The following is a 20,948-nucleotide window of genomic DNA, read 5'->3' as shown; positions in this document are numbered from 1 at the left end:
TAAATAATTTTTGTAATCAAAGATAATTCAAGGATTTTTTTAATGTTATTCATTTTAATAATTTCATTATCGGCTGTTTTATTATCGAATTTATTAAGGTAATCAATTTTGGCCTCAGTTTTCTCCCCAGTAGAGACAACCACTCAATGTTTACCCGAATATATGCCGGAAGAAACATGCACAAACCTATATGCACCAATGAACTGATTTCTTACGAGGCTTAGCCTTCTCTACCTAGTTCCACTGGAACTCTACTCCACCACAAAGAAAAGATTGACACACATAATTGAGTCAACGGAGCACAAATTGTAATAGCTATATAGATAGTCTTGTTATGATAGCCTGCATTAAAACATGTAATCTGGTGTTGTGGTTTAGTGGTATAATTCTTGCTTAGGGATGTATCAATCTTCGTTGACTGATTCTCCATGTAAGAGGTCCCCGGTTCAATCCCGGGCAACGCCCCTACAAAATATTTATTTTATCATTTCGGTTCTTCTTTAAAAGGGGAGAGAGAGACAGTAGTCTATTTGCACGCAAATAGACAGTGGATACAGGAAGAGACACTCAACAACTAACTGCTACTGACAGAAGACCAATAGTAGCATATTGTCAATAGATATATTCCAGAACTTGATCAAAATTACTCAAGAAGTCGCGACTATCTATTTTTACTCAGTTTTGACACATGTCAAGTTTTTTTTTGCTTTTTTGATAGAGCAGCAGTAATTTTAAAAGCAAGACAGACCTTCCGTTAAGTGACATGAACCTCCCATAAACCCCTAAAAATTTTTAACAAAAGCAAAACAACCCGCCATTATTCTCTGAATTGACTCATCAAAGCCCAAGGGCATCAAACACACCCGGGTAGACCTTGAAATCTCCTACCCACTTATAATTTGAAAAAGTACCCAATGCATCAGGGGCAGCTACCTCGATTGACTCCGTTGTCACCACCGCACCAGCCAGGGTACTAATATCAATCTCAGTGCCGTCTTGTTGAGCCTTCCACTCTAGATTAGCAGTCAAATAATTAATAATAGTATCTTCATTGAGATCTGGCAGGACACCTTCATCATGTTTTTTGATGAGCGCATCCGTGAGATGCACATTGCTTGAGGCGATAACATCATTGGGTGCCATGCTCTGTGTCCCAAGTGTAGCATGCATACCAACGTATGCGGGATCTTTCGCCCACGCATCAGGTTGGGCAGAGCTCTTTCCGAGAAATACTCCCACACTGTAAGTACCGTTGAGAGCTGTCCACGGTAAATCGATCTTCACGAGGTAGTCGCGTGGAAGTGAGGTTGCGGTGGCTGCTTGTCGTTTCTTGAAGCTGGTTGGGGGACTGCTATAAAGCGCAGCAATGTTTTGTTGGAGGGTAGTGTTGTCGGGATGATTGATTATCTCAGGGTAGGAATAGCCAAGTCTTTCGACATTGCGCACATCGGCGGAGGAGAAGAAATTGCCACTCGTATCTCGATGGAATGGAGTCAAAGCTTTGTTGTATTAGTATGTGAATATTGTGATAAAATTATCTAGGGGACTTACGAGAGTTTTGATCTTGAGTAGAGCCCGCTTGAATGGTAAATGTGCCTGCTCTCTGTTGTGTTGGCTCGACATATGTACTGGGATATACAGCTTGCCAAAGGGCAATCAATCTGTCGATATTTGCATGGTGAAACCAGAAGATTGGATCGAATGCAGCGACTGGAACGACAGACCTATGTGATTTATTTCAGTTAGTATTACCACCGAAAATCGTTGCCCTCCCCCCAGTGCCCTACATAGAAAAGAAAATCGTAAGATGGCTAAAAGAATGAGGTGTTTTAAGGAACAAACTAACATATGACCAGAATAGATGTAGCCTCCGGTCAACGTATGAACAGTATCGTGAATCGATTCTATCGACTAATTAGTAACCAATTCCATACGAAATTCCACCATACATTGAACTTACCAACGTTGCCGAAGCCAGAGCTACCGGATCCTTTGTTGCTGAATCGGTTATATGGCTGTAGTTAAATATCAGTATTGATTAACTAAAGATCAATGGCCTCATGCTATCAAAAATAGATTTTCGGGCTAACTTACTTGCCAATTTGCAAAGAGAGTCATGATTTGTGTTCTGAGATTTGGTAGGTTGGCTTCGAATTGCTCTTCCGCGAGGTTGTTTTGACTTGTGGCGTCGGCCTTGTTTGATGTTGGCCAGCGAAGTGTGTTTTTCCATACGTTGAATGGAACAGAATTCTATTTGAATCAATAAAGTACCATTGTATGAGCGAGCTTTTACTTACTCGAAGATCGCTTGGTACTAAGGGATGAAAGCTGTAGGAGTATAATGGATTGGGCACTGTTGCCGTACTACCATTGGGATATGTGACAAAGGCGGTTGGGTTACTCAAGACACTGGGGAGAATGGGTCCATTGTTTGCAGGATTGGCAGCCCAGTCCCAATATGGCATTCTGAGGGCCAAAGATGCCTGATGATATGCTTCTGAGTTACTACCGGTGAATTGCTGAGCAATTTTGAGACCCCAGGCATGTATTTGCTGCTCGTGCAATGCAAGGTAGGGTCTATGCCAAGGACCAAAAAGATTGGATCCATGAGTACAATATCCACTGGTTCCAGCTCCTACAGCTTGAACTCCGTCCCAGGGCTTCAAGGGATAACCGTGAATACCTAAATATCATTAGCCTGAAGTTGATTCATCACTAGAGTAGTTTTAGCATAGCTTACCTGCAATCTGGTAGAAAGACGACAGTTCACTCTGATCGGTGCCTTGATATGCTATCATAGCTAACAAAAATAAGTTCCATTGAGTAGAATCGGCGGCAAGTGATCGAATCTCAAGACGAGGCCGTAAACCACCATCTTGAACACCTGTGATAGCAAGTGTGGCTGCTCGAGACTCCAAATACTCGGGCTTAGATAGCGGGGAAGCTATGACAGAGCTGAGTAGTAAAGATAAGACCCCGAGCCTTCTGATGAGACTTGGTGCCATCTTGAGCTTCTAATGACGTGTATATTGTGTTACTGGAAGTTGTAGTCTTTAACAATATGCTAGAGTCTAAGGAAGTGGTCTGGTGATGAAGATGAATGCAGAGGAGAGTTGACTAGGAAGATTATCATGAGCTCAAGATACTATTATATATTATTAAAGTACGGATCAACAAGCAAATTATTGTCGGAGCAAAGACACGAAGTATTCGCCAATCATCTCCTGTTGTATACAGAAGATCCTCGCAATGCCTCTCCTGTACCTCAATAAACACATCTCGCCGTAGACTCAGCCTCGTATAGAGGTAAGACCTATGTGTAATAGCCTCTAAAAAGGACGAGGATCAACTAATGCCATCAAAGAGAGCAGAGTTGAACGTAGCATCAAGGCAATGAACGCATGGAATGGCGGCTCCTTGGCCTAGAATCACTTCCATGCGCTGATTTTGACATTTGCGGTATTTTTGAGCAAGCCCTATGTGAATGATATTTTCAACGTGCAGCTTTACAGCTCTCGAGAAGCTATTCTTGTAATGATTGTCTTTCACAATCCTGGCAACCATGTGGCTTCAACGCCGTAGCTTATACGATCACGACACCAAGGTTGCACTAAACGTTCGATTATATTGATTGGCGCATGGTATACATCAGTGGAGTGACTAGCATAACCTTGGCACAGCTGATGTCAGGAACGCTGTCAAAATGTGGTAGACGAGCCGTCTCCTCATTGGTATTTCATCCCATTTCTAGCATCTTTTGAGCTGAATATGTAGAGGCATTCAACTTATGCATACTCGAGCTGCAATTTGAAGGATTCCCCATGATCAAAAACAAGGAATTCTGGAACATATCCGAAATGGGACGTTTCTCAATGTAATAGAATGGCCCATTGAGTGAGAGTACCGAGGTTTAGGGAAAACAAATCCGCCCGTATAAACGTTTTTTTGACAAATCGGATGTCATGCATGCTTCCCATCTCTTGGTTTCTGTAGAAAAAGAAATCCAATCGGGTAAGACTGCGCCCATATATTACCGGAACACAGGCCGAGAAGTCTGGGCATCAGGTATGTGAATCCTACATTAAACCATTCGTATGAATGGAATACGATTTTCTCTTCTCCAGATGACCATATCTCATGTCATAACGCCCCGAGATGTTGAGGCATACCATCATAATGCAACGAAAAGCAAGAAATGGATGTCATAGATTATCTTCCCTATGCTCGTTCTCGGATATTGTAAGACGAGTAAAATGTCATACTCGAAACCAGTTCCTTGGCGTTGATCGGAGAAATTTTGAAATATTACTCCGATGTTGAACAACCAACCTCTTTTTCCTTTATCCAATATTGACACCTCGAGTGAACGATCAATCATCTGGACTTCCAAATGTCTAGATTTCCTCTTTCTTTTCATCAAAATACCCCGACATAAGGGTTGATTTACATACAGTTCGTCGATCAAATCAAAACCCATAGAGTATCCTGGCTTGTTTCTTATGGTTGAGGATAAGGGGTTTTGTGGCATTTGACAGATCCAGATCGAATGAGTGCCGGATCTGATGTTGATTAATTGTTGTCAACGTATGGACCTTGAAATGCTCTATGGTACCTGAAATCTTGGGCTTGAATTAGTAGCCTTGGTCAAGAAACCTAAAATCGGTCGACACTGAGTGACGGATTAAGGAACAGTTGATGTGACGTCCAGAATAAGAGAGAGAAACATGCAGGGAAGATTATTTGGTACTCGATTGAAGAGCATATATCAAACTATTCGTCCATTTTCTCCTCTATATGTCACACTTTACGGATACGATACGCATCTAATCAATAGATCATAGAAGCAACCTGTCGTGTACCTATCTAGGATTCAGGTATGCACAAAGCACCAAACAAGCATGTCTCAATGTTGTGCACCACCACCAACGACACAACACACCACCTATGCATAATGACCTCGTTCGCAGTATATGCAAAGCAATCATGCTAAGTCATTGGCATTGGATTGGAGGCTGTTGTAATTATGGCCATGCTGACTGTCTCGAACAAGATACTGTTTATTTCTCTCGTTTAATCAAACACCATTTTCAGGTAACAAGATACCAAGTACCAAGCTTGCAACAGGTATTCATTCACCAAGGAAAAAGCAAATGCAAGCCAGCAGCGAACTATACAATTGTAAAGAATTTGTTATTTTATCAGTCACAAGATCAAGCATGGGATAAAACAATCTTTAATTGAACTTGTTGAGGCTGCTGATATTATAAAACGAGCAATGCGATATTTCATAATGCCAGTGATTATGATATTCTCAGTCGTCGACGCTCAGATGGCAAGATGATAAGTACGTCCCCATCACGGTTAAAGGGTAAGCATAAACAATCTGAAAAATAAGGGATACATTTGTCAAACCAAACATTATATACAAATACTGCCTAAAACTCTTGAAAACACGGTGTGTAGAATGAGAAGTTCTTGCCAGAATTAAACCCAAATGATTTTTTGCGGCTTAAAAGCACCTGGTGGTTTTGGGTGATAGCCAAGGGGGTTCCCACTAGCATTTCCTCTTTGGTTAGATTCGAACCTCATCCCACCATGCCTCTGTTTCCCGTGACGCGGCTCATTCCAATGTGTATGGCCCCAAATCCAAACGTCTCTCCAGTCCAAAAGAGGCATTGTAGTTTGAATCGTACTATGATCATAGCCATGTCCCTTGCAGCCATCAATAACATCACTACCATGGCTATCTCCACTACTGAAGTCACGAAGCTTCTTTGCGGTCTGTTCAGGAGGCGAAGTTCCACTCTTGGATGGTGGCATGTGCGTTATAATAAGTATGCGCGTTTCAACCTCTTTGGGATCGTCTCTAATTTTCTTTGTTTCCTTCCTGATCCATTCGCAAGATGCAAAATGCCTTTCAGTTCTTTGCTGGTTGTTTTGATCGCGAGGCTCATGACCTCCGCCTCTCCGTTTTTCAGTCCACAATGTACAGCCTAATATCACAAGCTTGCCCCCCATCCCTTGAATGGTATAGCGGTCGTTCTCCAGGAACACCAATTTTCCTAATGTATCTGGATGCTTTACAAAGCCTCTAAGCATCTTTATTGTCCCTTCCACTGTACAACTACTGGATGGCCAGAAGTCTCTATTTCCAGCTACGAGAAAAACTCGTTGAAGTTGTGGTTTGGCGCACATTCTAGCTAAAAATTTCCGATATTCAGTCTCACTTTGTGCTCCACCAGTATTCCCTATGTCGCCGGCGAGGATCAAATATGGAGCACGCGGTTGAAAGTCAAAATTTGTATAGCTCGTCTGTTCAAGATGTAAATCTGAAACGTAGTGAAATGAAAAATTCTGTTTGATAGTGGGAGGAAGAACGACGAGATCATTCGGCTGACCGAAAGCCCTCCGTACTTCAGCAGCAGTAGTAGCATCAGTGTAAGGATCGATACGACTATGTAATAAAAGTGCTATTTTATTCGTCCCTCCGAATTGCCCTCCACCCGATGTAGCCGGAGCCACTGGAGCAGGTACCGTTGGCTGGGATGTTTGAAGAGGTCTAGGGGTGGCTGCGAACGGATTGAAGGAGAACGGTGCAATTGTAGTTTTGGGATCTGCTTGACTCGATGAACCCGTGATCAAACCAGATGCCATTCTTCTGATATACTCTGCAACTGCTTCCTCATCCTGACTTGGAAAACTTCCTGTCGTAGTATTCCAAGATGTAGACCCAATTGGTGGGGGGTTTGGTGCTGCACTGGATGAGGGTCGGAAAGACGCTAATAAAGCTTCGATACCTGATGGCCTAGTGGTTGTGACGCCTATCCCTGTAGTCGATGTTGTAGTTTTGGGCGGAGCAGGCAGGCTTGTCTTACCAGGTGGCTTTATCCGTAGGTTCAACAACTCCTGAGCGTATTCTAGTGATTTGCGGGCCCTGTAAATTAAAGCCTCTTGTCCTTCCTTGGTCGTTCTTTCAAACCTGTCTCTATCGATTTTTTCCTGAGAATACCCTGAAAAAGGTTTAGGATGGCGACCAACTTGTTCCAACTGCATGTTTTCGAAAAACCAGTGAGGATGACCAGTATCTCCGGATAACTCATCTTTATGAGCTGGATCGCTCATAAATTGTTGAGAAAACTTTTGATAGAAAATAGGTTGTTTTAATACAATGAATGATCTTAGTAGCTCATTAGCACTGATGCCGACATCGCGTTGCCTTTGACGGGCAAGTTTCTTTGCCCATTCAGTGTTCCCCGCCTTCCACGGTATCCAAAAGTCTATATTGGGTGATATCGGGGGCTCAGGTAATCCAATGTAGTCTGGTATTGTCGACCCTGAGGGAGTTATGCCTGAAATCGCAGGCGGGGCAGATGCAATCCCTACTCCCCATCCCGGACCGGAGCCTGAGGGAGCTGATGGAGCTGGTAGAACTGGTGGAGCTGGTGGTGGAGCTGGTAGTGCGGTTGGTGCGGGTGCTATCACTCCTCCGGCACCTGGACCTGGGATTCCTGAGGGAGCTGATGAAGCTGGCGGAGCTGGTGGTGGAGCTGGTGGTGCGGGTGGTAGAGCTGGTGGAGCTGGTGGTGGAGCTGATGGTGTGGGTGTTATGCCTCCTCCAGCACCTGGACCTGGAGGAGCTGGAGGAGCTGGAGGAGCTGGAAGATACCCCGACGGACCTCCAGGTGGCGGATGTTGAGGCGGATTATTCTTATCTGACCACAACGAAAGGGGCGTTGGTCTCAATCTCGAAAGAGGTTCCAATTGCCTCCTCCAAATCTCCCCATCATCAGTAAAAGCTTTTCCCCTTCCCCTATATCTTTGTGCACTTTGACGATCACGATTGTAATCTAGCACAAATCCCTCATTGGTTTCATGTCTCTTTACCCTTTTGGGTCGACTTTGATTGACTATCTCTTGTCCTGCTTCTGGCAATTCATCTATCCTAACAGCGGGAGCGGGTTCCCAAGGACGTGTTTTGCGCTTGTCGGGATTGACTCTTTTGGGAAACATGGCGATGATATTGATGATGACGGTGAAGATGAAAAGTAGTATTGCACTAGTTCCGATGGCAGCGGCGAGAGTTCGGATTCCTCGTAAAATGTCGAGTTCAATTGGCATTTATATGATATTGATGGGTTGAGTCGACATACTTTGGCGATGGGTTTCAGACAAGGGAAAGCATTTTATTCTTTAGAGCTCTTTATGAATTCTTTTCTTGTTTATTTTGACGATTTTTGCCGGAACAGGTATAGATGTTCTTTATTGGATTTAATTCGAAAGAACTTTTATGGATTGGGATGAGATGGTTGCTATATTCTTTGTCTGAGTAGACAAGCAATTGACACGAAAGAGAATGTCGAGTGCCTCTTTTCATATGCCAAAAAAAGGCGCGTCTGCTGGCATACTAGGAGTCAATTGGTCATTTGAAGAATAAATTTCTAGACTTAATGGTATAGAAAAGTGCCAACTTGCAAATATCGTTCGTGGTGTTTTCGCCGAGAGCAGTTCCTCAATACTCGATTTGGAACAATTCTTCATCCACGAAGTATAGTGTACACCAATCAGTCATCAATTTTGCGATACATATCAATCGCAGTTTCTGCTCTTCTCTCTACCAAACGTCTAGAGGCGTAACACAAAAGTCGAAGCGAGAGATGATAGACCGACATTTATTCTTCGTAGGAAGAATACTTGCAAATAATAATCACTTTATAATCCAATGCGAACGAAAACCCCAATATATGTTTGAGCAACATGAAAATCTCAGCACTTATGAAAGTTCAAATCGACAACGCGGTATCACATTCCCACATTCCCACACCGGTAACAGAACCCAGAACTCCATCGCCTCAACGCCTCAAGGAGAAATCTCTGCCCATCCACTCAGCATACAAAACCGTACCTACATACCCCATATAGTTCTTCAACCTACATTCCCTCTTCCTGATCATCTCCACAATCCAAAAATTACACTACAACAAACTCACCTTACAACAAAGAAATATAGCTTGACATACCTACCAACTACTACCAATTCATCATCTCGCTAACACATCCACCAACTCCTTGTATGATTCTGTAGCGAAAACCCCTCTCTTACCTTCTTAGACATCCTGATTCTAACTGCAAAAGAATTGTAATTTCTAGGGCGAATAAGATACTGGATCTAGAAGTTTAGGTTGAATACAAGAGGGAGGTCGAGAAAATCCTTCGTGGTGTGGTGGAGTTTTGTTGTATATACCTATGTATATAATTAGTGCGAAAATGACAGCATAGCGAGTCTAATAATGGAGTGTTGCCGTGATATTATAACAAAATCATTGATAGTTATAAAGAGAGCAGATATAAATAATAAAAATAGCATGTATCTCCAAGTCCAGCGAACGATAATAAGAAATCCCTTTTCGCGCACGCCGATAGCGTTACCGTTGAGGAAGCCTGCAGAGAGATTTCTTTCCCATGATTGAAAATACTATAGCAGGAGCTTTGCTATTCTCATCTTCCAATGAAACTTTCAAATTTGCGTAATTCTCATCCACACCTATTCCATTCAACTTCTCCCCATGATCACACAATCCTTTTTCATGCGATGGAACTGGGTAATGTTCATCGATACCGCTATATAATTGAGACTTCTTTGCCTAGTGGTAAGTTATAATCACTAACCACATTTAGATAGCATTTTGGTAGGTAATAGAAGCATTACGTATCGTAGGTAGCCGCTAAATCCAGAGTAGTACCAATCGCACTAACCATCCACTCATAGAGTCAGTCAGTCATATTGCCAGCATGATTTCAAATTGTAATCATTCCATCTCAATCTCAATCTCATTCTCCATCCGTAATGATACTAACCCACGAATCCAAGGGCACCACATCTTCTCTCCAATTCCTCGACTTCAGATCAGATCAGATCGGACAATATCTCAAAGTCCGAGTGGACAAAAGGGCCGCGTCAGCGTCTAATTTACAATATCAGCTTACAATCATTGACATCGGTACCGACTGAAATTTACCCTACACAAGAAAAATGAAAAAGAAGTATAGAATTTGACGTTCGCGTGCGCAGCGAGTTCGGGGATGTAAGAAGATGCAGACCTGGGTCGAGGTGCAGTGGATCACGTTCGCTCGAGGAACTTGCGTCAGCATTCTCGGTACGTGATTTTTAGCACAGAAAGGGGGATCCGGTACTCGTACATACATGCATAGATATATAAATAAGTATCTTCCTACTCGTATACATAGGTAGATGCTGTCTTTCGAATTTCGTTGTTTGCAACCAAAAATAAACCAATAGTGTGAGATAAAGCCAGTCAACCAAGCAGTAAAACAAAATGCGGTTCTCAACTCTAAGTATAGCGACAATATCTGTAGCTCTCACATACGCTCAAACACCAGCTGAGAGCTGGCCTATCACATCTCGTAATGTGGGGTGTGCTTTTGGAAATATAACGGTTGTGCCTGGAAAATGGATAAGTCCTTCTGGTATGCTCTCCTCATTCCATAATACCCTAGCCCATCCCATCTCCTCCCCAGAAAAAAACAAAACAACCCCCCCTCAACTTTCACCCTCTTCTCACAAACCCCACAGACGTAACCACCCAATCCACCATCTACCGCACCACTACCCTCCCCAACATCGACACCACCACCAACCCCCAAAAACCCTACATGCTCCTCATGCTCGACCTCTCAATCCCCTCCTCCGACGTGACCACGCCTTCACAATACTCTACCCTCGTCCCCGGCCTCGCCCCCAACACCACCACGCGCCTACACTGGTGGCAAGGAAACTACAGCATCGAATCTTCCTCTCCCTCTGCATCTCCCTCTCCCCACCACACACTCCTCCTCAACACCTCCGACAGCGTCGCCGCCTACACGGCACCCCGCCCGCGCGACGCCACAAATCATACCTACGCATTCTACCTGTTCACACAGCCGGAGAATTATTTTCCAGGCGAGGAAGCGGCAAATGGGACGTATTATGATGAGACGACGAGCGCGAGATTTAATTTTTCGTTAACGGGGCTGGTGGAGAAAGTGGGGGAGCCGGTGGCCGCGAATTGGTTTGTGAGTAGTGCGTGAGGTGGTGATAGGGGGGCGGGGTGTGGGATGTGTGTGGGGGAGATGGTGTTTACCTAGGTGAAAGTATTTGATTCCAAGATTACAATGTTCTATTTAGTGGATCGCTTCTGTTGTAGATAAAGATGAGATAGGTGAATATTGTCTTTGATAATGCTTACCTGCTAAGACACGAGCAAGCTCCTCTCGATCACGGAGAACGAGCTCTTTGAATACTGCTTTTAGTCTGCCAGTTTATCACACGTTTCGAAGAGAAATCTTTTACCAAAAATCATTTCATAATTTGTACTCAGGTATAGTGCTGCCCCTCAATTTCGTAATTTCATAACCCCCAAAACCCAAAACGCAATAAGAAACTAATAATACACTTGTTCGTGCACACTCTACTTGCCCTATCTGTTTGAATCGCACCTCTTCATTCATTGATTGCCCTTCTTAGCATCCTCTGCATCATCCTTTGGCACGCTAACAACAACGGGCACAACCACACTATTAAGATTTCGAAGTGCCTACAAATCTTCACCATTAGCAACATACCCTTTACACCCGACCCACCATTGATCCAGAGAAAAGATAAACTCACTTTGACGAAGAACCCCTCACTAGGAACATTTCCATTCCACGCATCCTGAACCTTTATAATCTTCCCATCTCCACCCTGTCCCTCAGTCCAAATACTCACCTTACTCTCAACAGTCTGTGCCATACCCCCCTTTAAGACATATTTCGTCTTCAAATCCATCTCAATTGGATTCCCCGCACTCGTGACCTCATGTCCTAGACGTTCTATATTGTTGCAAACAGCTTTTAATCCAAACCATTGAGCAGAATATTGTTTGCGCCCTTCGGCATTGGTGATTTGATCGGCGAAGACAGCGGTGTCAGACCAGAGAGATAGCTTTTGTTGGGAGGGAAGACCTGCGAAGAGCTTGGAGGAGGTCAGTTTCTTGGCTTGAGCACAATGAAAGGAAAGAAAAGAAGGCAAGGGAGAGAAGTAAGAAGCAAAAGCCAGAAGCAGCAGAAATAGAAGAAACTCATACATCCAAAACACTTCCCACAACCACCTTCTGTTTCTGATTCAATTCCACTCCCGGGGCGGTATGAACATTCGTATTTTCAATTCCCAACTCACTGAAACCCTCTGTGCCAGCACTTCCAGCATTCGCATGTGCAGAGCCCGAAGTTGTGCTATACAATCTACTTCCCTTTCCCAACTCAGTTGAGCCTCTACGGGCATCATCTGCACTGGGGATTCCCGACGACATATTGGAGGATGTACGTGTAGTATGAGAAATTGCTCTTGCTCTCGCTGTCGATGTATTGAAAGAAGAGGTAGCAAAGACCGAAATGGGTGTAGTAACTTTACTTCCAACAGTGATCTTTCTCGCAGAAGTAGTTGTAGATGTTATATTTTGTAGAGATCTGGTGAGTGAGGAACGCATTAAGTACTTGAACGTGATGATGAGTTGGGTAGAGACGTTGATGAAGGTGTAGAGAGAAACTATGAGATTGAGAAAGAAATCTGAAATGTTTATACCTGCCGTTTCTATTTTATATGCATAAATCACGTACTACTTAGCACCTACGTCGTATTTACAGCTCCAAATTATGATGTAAGGTAGTTAAGGAAAGTATTATGAGGGGCAATTGCCCATCTACCTATCCAGATGCTCGTAAATCCATACGAGTCTTGACATCATTGATGTTTAAATCCGGAAGGGGTAGGGTGAATGTATTACCCCACATGATTTCTCCAAAGCTCCCGTCATTAGTGTCCGCTCTGATTAGACATCAACCTCCGTGATATCTGATTACGAGCCTTTTCCAAATATTACCTAGTAAAGTATCTGGGTATCACAATAGCTACACATCAGAAATGGAAGATGGAAGATAGAGCGTGAAAATTGTAACGTATAAGAGGTGACCACCAAAAAAAAAACAGCTTTTTAGTTTGAAAAATCAATTGTAATAATGCTATCATCTCTCTCTATCAATCATGGGTATTTTCCCCATGTATCATCAATAACGTCTCAACTCCATTTTTGGTATTCGTATGCGTTGCATATTCGTGATTCATAATTATCCTTCCACTCGCAATTGTCCTCCCTTGGTCACCATAAAGACCTAACCTGTAATGCTTCCCTCAAGCTTGCACAAGGAAGCTACCTTACTTGCAAGATCATCAGCTTCACTTCTTGTGGCAGCTTCGGCATATACTCTCAAAGCATCTTCCGTGCCACTTGCTCTTGCGAAACTTCTACCATCCTTGAATTTTGCGACAAGTGCATCAATTTGTTGTTGTGTGCCTTGTGGCTCTACGAGCTTTCTCTCAGCATCGGTTGTCTTGAAAACGTTTCTGTCGGCAACTTCAACTCGGACAAGACGATTGGGTAGATCAATATAGGTAGAATCCCACTCCTTTGGTGTCCAAGACTTGTGGGCCAGAATTGTCTCAACCAGTAACATATCAGAGAGTGCGTCTCCAACCGTTTGATTGATCAGATCGGTGAGAGCACGGAGAGTTTCCAAGGCGTTGGCCTGAGCAGGAGATTCTGGGGTCGTGCTAGCAAATACTTTCAAAGCTTGTTGGGAGAATACTACAGTGCCGTGACCATTTGCTTCAAAGTAAACACCAACATCGAATTTTGTAGCAGCATGATGTAACCATTTGACACCAGTAGGAGTACAAACGACAGGAAGCTTCAAGGTCTTCTCAACATACTTTGTACTAGCACCATTGGCGTAAGCAGTTTGTACAACACCGATTCTCAATTCATCGGCCAATCCAGCTTCTCTAGCAAGATCACCAATGAATGAAGCTGCGAGTGTAGCAATTCTATCACCATCCAATAGACGGAAACCATGGTCAGAATCATTGAAATAGTAAATGATTCTGTCAGCATCTCCATCTAATGAGCAGCATCGATCATTGTTTCCAGCTTTCGATGAAGGGGGAGCTCGTTGTTTGGTCTTGACATAATCGGCACCGCACTATCAAATATAAACATTAGTCATTGAAATCAACAGTACAGAAATTACTAACCTCCTGGTTTAAGCTCTCTGCTTTCAAAACGTCATCGTTGAATACTTTGATGTCGAGGATTCCCTTTGGTAGATACTTGATCAACTCAGCCAATTTGGGACCTCCCACACCGTTGGCACAATCGACGGTGACTGAACCAGTAGTCTTCTTTCCCTTCATAGCTCTCTCAAAAGCCTTTGCCAATTTCTCATAGTATCCAACCTCACTAACATCTCCATAAGCTTGTGGTGTACCCTCAGTGTTCGTGCATCTAGTCAAATAATGCAATTGCGGTGTTGTAAGCAACTTGTAATCCGTATAATCTGTTCCCGTCGCCTCAAGAGCATCGATAAGAGACGCTACCAATTTTGGTCCCGAAGGTCTAGTATCTCTGGCATAAATGACTCTCGCGGGAGTTTCTGGGTTGATTTTCAAATCCTTCTCCAACTTGCGATAAACGTTCACCACATCCTCATTACTCGCATTGGCCAACTGTGTACTGTATGCCTCCCAACTATTCTCCAACATTTCTCCCATCGGATCAACTAGCTTTACACCATTATCCTCAGGTGGGTTGTGCGACGCCGTAATCATAACTCCGATGGTTTGACCACCCAATTTGCGCGAGCGAAGGGCAGCGACGAGACCAACGCGAAAAACGACGGAATCGAGAAGGTTAGCCTTCATACGAAAGCCCGCGGTTCCATATTGGAAAACCCGATCGGCAGGTTTGGGGTGCTTGTTTGAAGCTTCGAGAATTTTGGAATCCATATTGTCTGACTTGATGAGCGAAAATAAAGACCTGTAACAGAGGGAAAGGCTGGGGGAGAGAGGAAGATTATAAGAGGATTGTAAGACCCCAATATAATTATCCAGTATAGGGTGCTCCAGAATGCGTGTTTTTATTCCTGATCTTCTTTTCTTTTACCTTATAAGTATTCAACGTACCTTTGTTGAGATTTGTCTATGCGTTTCTATGCGTTGGACATAAAATTTGAGGGGCTGATATTATTAGGTAGGCAGGTAGGTATTTAATTTATGTTCTATTTAAAGGTTCACCGATTTTGTGAGGAGCTGCATAATTTGCGCATAAAATGGCGCAAAGTGCCAGGTGGTGGTGACCTTCAGCTACTATGAAGATTATGCTGTGGTGTGTATTAATAAGCAAGTTCCCAGATTATTTGAGCGACTGATACGTACAATTCTCAACTATAAAGAACCTCACAAGAGGACTTGACCGAATATCTAGCAGGTAATGTATGTCTTTGGCTATCTGAAACCTCGCTCATTATTTAGTATCAGAGTTGAAGTTTTTGATCCGTCGTAATTATTTCTTTTATTTGTCTTGAAGCTATTACAATCCTCCATGTAAAATGTCCGGAGAACATCTGTCTCGCTATTTCAGATTATGCACCATCGCTCAGTTGCGAATATCCTGTGAAACTCCTGTACTATATGCAGTGACCGCCTAGATACTCCATCGATGCATGGATATGTGTAAAAGATACCCCTTTTATGATTGTCCATCCCACAAGAATTATCACCTCCACCCCACTTCCCCGAATGAAATTGAAAGCTTGTGTTACAGTGAACACTCAATTATACAACTCATCCTCATCGATATCACCCATGCCCACTGCGTCGTCCTCATAGTAGTCATCTTCGCCATAACCATTACCGTTCACTTCACCTCTCCAATCGTCACCAGCCGGCTCATTTGTCTCATCATCAACCTCTTCGACGATCTCCTCCTCACCATCAACTATACTACCTGCAACTGAGCCAGGAGCCGTGGATGCATCTCTACTGGTAACTTTACTTCCTGTAGCGACACTACCAGGTCCAGACCTAGTGCCAACAGTCTTGAAAATGTCTCTAATTGCTTCATAGTTGATCTTCTTACTCCAACTTCTTTCCTTCATTGCGTTGACAGTTGCTTCTGCTGGTGTACTAGCGACACTGGTTTGTCCTTCTCCAATTCTTGGCTTCTTCTTTCTCGCTCTAGTAACCTTTGGTGGACCCATAGCAGCCTTTCTCTTTTCAAAATCCTTTTGTTGTTGTTTGCGGAGCCAATCTTTATTTGCATTGAGCCAAATTTGTTCTTTCTTGGCAACTTCAGCATCAGGCAACACACAATTCATAACTTCTTCATCATCGGCAAATTCATCCTCTCCAATGTGAGTATCCATGCTAACATACTTTTGAGGGTGGTTTGCTTCCGCGTAAAGAAGGTGGATATGTGCTTTCTTTTGGGCTATAGCAAAACTAATTGCATGCTCCTGCGTATGAGGATCAGAGACCATTTCTGTGATTTGTTGCTCGAGCTCGTCTTCTACTGCGAGCCATTCCTCTGGCATTTCGATAGGAGGTTCATCATTTCGTGGACGACCTGGGCCTCTAGTGGGTGCACCGGCGTGTTCTTCGAGTTCTTTGTCAGCTTCTGCATCGGCGGGCTCAACATCGCCAAACTCAGCAACAAGTTTGTTGAACGAAGTGCCAGATTCATCTTCAATGGCGTCGTCCAAAAGTCGTGGATCAATATTTTCTTCTCGGGAGGTAGGAATTGCAGGAATGGCAAAGCCATCGGCATCGCGTCGTACTTCTTCTGATGGTACTGGAGCTCCAGATGTAGATTTTTGCCTCTTATTGCTTTCATCGTTTTCCTCTTCAGTATCCTCCGCATTGTCTCCCTCGGTCTCAGTTGCCTTACCTTTGCCCTTACGCTTGCGCTTCTTCTTTTTCTCTTCCATTTCTTTGAGGTAGGCTTCGGACTTTTGGTAGAATGAAGGAGGGTCGTGTGCAGATTCCAAGAACTCGTTGTTGAGAAACTCTTCAACTGTAAGAGCACTACTTGGTGTTCTCTTAAATTCCTCCAGACGCTTTTGAATAGTGGCTGTTGTGACTTTGACGACATAAACTACTTCGGTGACTGTTCGACGAAAATTATTCATTCGTGCCGCTAGGATCAAACAAGCACCACAGACACCGGAAGGTCTCCTTCCCATAACCATCCAGTCCAGACTCATTCTTCGAACCATACGAATTGCATCATCGGCGACTTTTTCGGTTTGTTCGTAGAATTCGAGTTTGGAAGCGAATTTCCAGATCAAATCTTCGGGAAGAACTGGTAAAATGCCATCGGTAGCCAATGAAATCTGTTTATGAAGAGCTTTGAAATATTTACCGAGTGTAAATACATTAACCTATGATTGTCAATGAAATGTCAAATGATATACCGAGAATGCGAACATACCTGGGACTTGTCGGCAAAATCGATAAGCATAACTCTGCATGGCTGTTCCTTTCTACAGGCACTATACAAGCAAACAGCTGCCACAAGATCCGTCCTACGACCTTGAATAAAATTGTTCATCGATGCAAGTTTGAAGATTTGATGACCAACACCGACGACTTGATCTGAGATTCCGAGTTGATTTGCTAAAGCTTGCATGACACGTTTTCCTACATGGTGTTAGCTTCAGGCAAAGGGAATAGAGGTCTCGTCAGCACTGACCTTCGCGAAGAGTATTCTCCTTATTACTTTCCCCTCCACCAGCTCTTCTAAAGGCAGGTCCCATGGTTTGAGCACCACCTTGATCCGCACCCACATGACTTCCTTGAACGATTGCAGCACCACTGCTACTTTCTCCGAATTGGATTTCTGAAACAATATTTGAATCATCAACCACAGTACCACAGTTATGACATACACCATCTTCGATCTGAGGTTTAGTACATTGTGGATTTGGACAAGCCGGTCTTGCTTTGCCTCTTGCAGCACCCATGGCAGCTTTGCGGGAAAGTGCAGTAGGTGCTTTAATTGGTTTCATATTCCTTAACGGATTGGGCCGCGCCAGCGGTACTTTTGGTCGTGGAGGCATTTTGATGATGAATTTTGATGGATTGATGAATTAAAAATTGATACACGCAACCAAGTATAATTTACCCCTCTACCCCGCGATATTTCTCTATTGCCCCCTAATGAAATTGGATTAATTCTCGTCGTCGCAAAGCAACTGGCAAAGCATCAAGTACTACACGTGATAGTAGTATATGCTTGATGAAAAGGATTGGTTGAAATATTTGTTTCGATGGCGACGTGAAAAGGGAGAGTTGAGTTGGGTGGTGCTGTGTGGAAGGGTAAGGTTTTCCAAAAAGCGAGAATGGATTTGTGTTGTTTTGGCGTAGTGGTTTGCTAAATGAACTCGTCCTTTTTTTCACTATTCGTTGGTGGGGTACGGAACAAGCTAAACCGCTTTCATTGATTTAGCGAACAGAAAAATTACTATGTTGGAACCTTTTCTTTGAAGATTCACTCAATTCATCCATCAATTATGGATTTTATTCACAACTATTGAAGTATTGGGTATAAAAATATAGAGAAAATTCTGAAGGATTAAGAATTCACTTCCTGAGTAATCTATTTATTAAGATAGGAAATCACAAGCAGTCGTGGTGAATTATGACATCTTTCATACCCAACTATCTACTACTTCGTAGGGAGAGTTGGAGTGAAAGAGAAAGAGAAAAGAGAAGATAACATCGAGAATAAGGTCAAGCTCCGACTTTCCGTTCCCTCCTCTCAGTTAGTGTAACCCGAGCGAGGATTGCCCAGATGTTCGTAGTCTTCAAGCTATCACTTCGTGGGTGTACTAGATAGCTACCAGACATGTGAGATGAAGTGTATCAAGTACCTACGAAAGATATCAGAATGTTGAATTTATCCAAAGTGGCGATGGTCAAAGTCGTCTTTGTTATCATCTCTACCATCATCTATACATACCTATCTAGCTAAGGAATTTCAGTATCATGATATTGACCTGCGAATTTGTGCCATAAAAGATATATGTACCAGGTAAAATTCTGGATTCTTTGGCTTTTCCCCAATAACTTTCTATCAAAATGCTGTTCTACCTATAAATAATCTCCGATCCCCAAAGTAGAAGGCGGTGGTAGAATTTCGGCCGCTTGGTGAGAAAAAAATCCCTGCATATTGAGACATTTTGGTTGTTTTATCAACCTTGAAATCTCTTGATTAAATACAAACATTTTATCCTTTTTCTCTTTTTCTACCACCCTTCCATCACCTTTACACTTTTTTCTTCCTCTCCCTTTTATCATCTTTTGTGCTACTTCCAAGCACAATACATATCCAATCATGGCTGACGATCCAATGAAGGGATTGGAGCATTCCGAAGCTCATTACTTCAACAGGTGAATATATACTCTTCAATCCAATCTTTGCCGATAAGAACGGTTTATGCTAATCTTCAAAATAGTTACAACCATCATGGTATGCAAAACATTCAATAAGATACCAAAGGAAAATGCTAATCAGTACATAAAGGTATCCATGAGGAGATGTTGGTATGTAATTGACAAGCAGGAAAAAAACTGCTTCTCCCAAACTTTACCCCGCTTGTTAACCAAGTAAATAGAAAGATGAAGTCCGCACTCGATCATACATGAATGCTATTGTACAAAACAAGCATCTTTTCAAGGACAAGATCGTTCTTGATGTAGGATGTGGTACCTCCATTCTCAGCATGTGTGTATTTTTCTTTTCCAGCATCTCAAAAACTCAAAAACTGATGGGATGAAAGGTTCGCTGTCAAGGCCGGTGCTAAACACGTTATCGGTGTCGATATGTCCACCATCATCGAGAAGGCCCGTGAGATTGTCGAAGTCAACGGCATGTCCGACAAGATTACATTACTTCAGGGAAAGATGGAGGAGGTTGTACTTCCATACCCAAAAGTTGACATCATCATCTCTGAATGGATGGGCTACTTCTTGCTCTATGAATCCATGTTGGATACCGTTCTCTACGCTAGAGACAAGTACCTTGCGCCAAATGGTCTGATCTTCCCAGACAAGGCCACCATTTTCATGGCTGGTATTGAGGATGGAGAATATAAGGATGAGAAAATTGGATGTAAGTTTTAAGATTTTCACACGGCCAATATTTTCTTCAATGTTCGCATACTAATGTCTAAAAGTCTGGGACAACGTTTATGGTTTCGATTATTCTCCTCTCAAGGCTACCGCTCTCACCGAACCTCTCGTCGATACCGTCGAGATCAAGGCTGTCGTTACCGACCCCACCGCAGTCCTCACCCTCGATCTCTACACATGCACCAAGGAAGATCTCGCTTTCTCCTCTCCTTTCAAGCTTGATGTTCGCCGCAATGATTTCGTCCACGCTCTTATTGCATGGTTCGATATCGATTTTACCGCCTGCCACAAACCTATTAGATTCAGCACTGGGCCTCACACTAAATACACTCACTGGAAACAAACTGTTTTCTATTTGAGAGAAGTCTTAACTGTTGAGCAAGGAGAGCAAATTGTTGGAAGATTGGACAACAAGCCAAATGAGAAGAACCCGAGAGATTTGGATGTCAAGATTCAATATAAGTTGGAGACTACAGATCCATTGAGACAAGCTGAAGGAGGTGCTGAATATAAGATGTGCTAGAGAGCTCTCGAAAAATCATAAGTGATGAAGGAGGTAAGAGACTTTCGCGGCTGAGAGCGCAGTCTCTTTAAGGGAATTTAATTCTCTCATTTGTCAATCAAGAGATGATTTGATATTTCTATGAATGAACTGAACTGGGTATTTCTTTTGGCGTCAAAGATGGACCCATTCAAGATGAATAAATGGTTGGCTGGATGGGAATAACGAGATCTAAGATATGGGCTCAAGATCTTGAGAAGCATAGCATTGCATTGTAGCGCAAAATAGCCAGCGAGCTACGCAGTTGATAATATCTGAATGCAAATAAAAGCCATGAAAGACAGACCTCTTCCTCAATGTTTGTGACGTGAATGTAGTGATAGG

The 20,948-nt window shown here is 43.1% G+C and overlaps 7 protein-coding genes across 7 annotated transcripts; 2 read left to right on the top strand and 5 right to left on the bottom strand.

Moving 5' to 3' along the window:
• Positions 1–837: 837 nt before the first annotated feature.
• On the bottom strand, positions 838–3,005 carry EAE97_002338 (uncharacterized protein; the record flags this gene model as incomplete). Its single annotated transcript, XM_038872849.1, has 7 exons — positions 838–1,499; positions 1,552–1,724; positions 1,847–1,904; positions 1,961–2,015; positions 2,095–2,250; positions 2,298–2,683; positions 2,741–3,005. The coding sequence occupies 7 exons, from the start codon at positions 3,003–3,005 to the stop codon at positions 838–840; spliced, it is 1,755 nt and encodes a 584-aa protein (XP_038736055.1).
• A 2,479-nt stretch (positions 3,006–5,484) lies between these two features.
• EAE97_002337 (uncharacterized protein) lies at positions 5,485–8,118 on the bottom strand (the record flags this gene model as incomplete). The annotated part of the gene is made up of 1 exon (XM_038872848.1): positions 5,485–8,118. The coding sequence occupies one exon, from the start codon at positions 8,116–8,118 to the stop codon at positions 5,485–5,487; it is 2,634 nt and encodes an 877-aa protein (XP_038736054.1).
• Positions 8,119–10,334: 2,216 nt separating this feature from the next.
• EAE97_002336 (uncharacterized protein) lies at positions 10,335–11,088 on the top strand (the record flags this gene model as incomplete). Its single annotated transcript, XM_038872847.1, has 2 exons — positions 10,335–10,485; positions 10,592–11,088. 2 exons carry the CDS (start codon positions 10,335–10,337, stop codon positions 11,086–11,088), a joined length of 648 nt encoding a protein of 215 aa, XP_038736053.1.
• A 416-nt stretch (positions 11,089–11,504) lies between these two features.
• Positions 11,505–12,350, bottom strand: EAE97_002335 (uncharacterized protein; the record flags this gene model as incomplete). Its single annotated transcript, XM_038872846.1, has 3 exons — positions 11,505–11,594; positions 11,669–12,013; positions 12,126–12,350. 3 exons carry the CDS (start codon positions 12,348–12,350, stop codon positions 11,505–11,507), a joined length of 660 nt encoding a protein of 219 aa, XP_038736052.1.
• Positions 12,351–13,209: 859 nt separating this feature from the next.
• Positions 13,210–14,878, bottom strand: EAE97_002334 (uncharacterized protein; the record flags this gene model as incomplete). The annotated part of the gene is made up of 2 exons (XM_038872845.1): positions 13,210–14,076; positions 14,129–14,878. 2 exons carry the CDS (start codon positions 14,876–14,878, stop codon positions 13,210–13,212), a joined length of 1,617 nt encoding a protein of 538 aa, XP_038736051.1.
• Positions 14,879–15,702: 824 nt separating this feature from the next.
• EAE97_002333 (uncharacterized protein) lies at positions 15,703–17,988 on the bottom strand (the record flags this gene model as incomplete). The annotated part of the gene is made up of 3 exons (XM_038872844.1): positions 15,703–17,310; positions 17,361–17,569; positions 17,622–17,988. 3 exons carry the CDS (start codon positions 17,986–17,988, stop codon positions 15,703–15,705), a joined length of 2,184 nt encoding a protein of 727 aa, XP_038736050.1.
• A 1,277-nt stretch (positions 17,989–19,265) lies between these two features.
• On the top strand, positions 19,266–20,585 carry EAE97_002332 (uncharacterized protein; the record flags this gene model as incomplete). Its single annotated transcript, XM_038872843.1, has 6 exons — positions 19,266–19,321; positions 19,387–19,400; positions 19,455–19,474; positions 19,546–19,655; positions 19,711–20,042; positions 20,107–20,585. The coding sequence occupies 6 exons, from the start codon at positions 19,266–19,268 to the stop codon at positions 20,583–20,585; spliced, it is 1,011 nt and encodes a 336-aa protein (XP_038736049.1).
• Between the last annotated feature and the right edge of the window lie 363 nt (positions 20,586–20,948).

The sequence above is a fragment of the Botrytis byssoidea genome (genome assembly GCF_014898295.1).
Source record: "Botrytis byssoidea strain MUCL 94 chromosome Unknown BBYS_004, whole genome shotgun sequence".
NCBI classification, from domain to species: domain Eukaryota; kingdom Fungi; phylum Ascomycota; class Leotiomycetes; order Helotiales; family Sclerotiniaceae; genus Botrytis; species Botrytis byssoidea.
The sequence above is the reverse complement of the archived record's forward strand: the minus strand, read 5'-3'. Positions and strand labels throughout refer to the sequence as shown.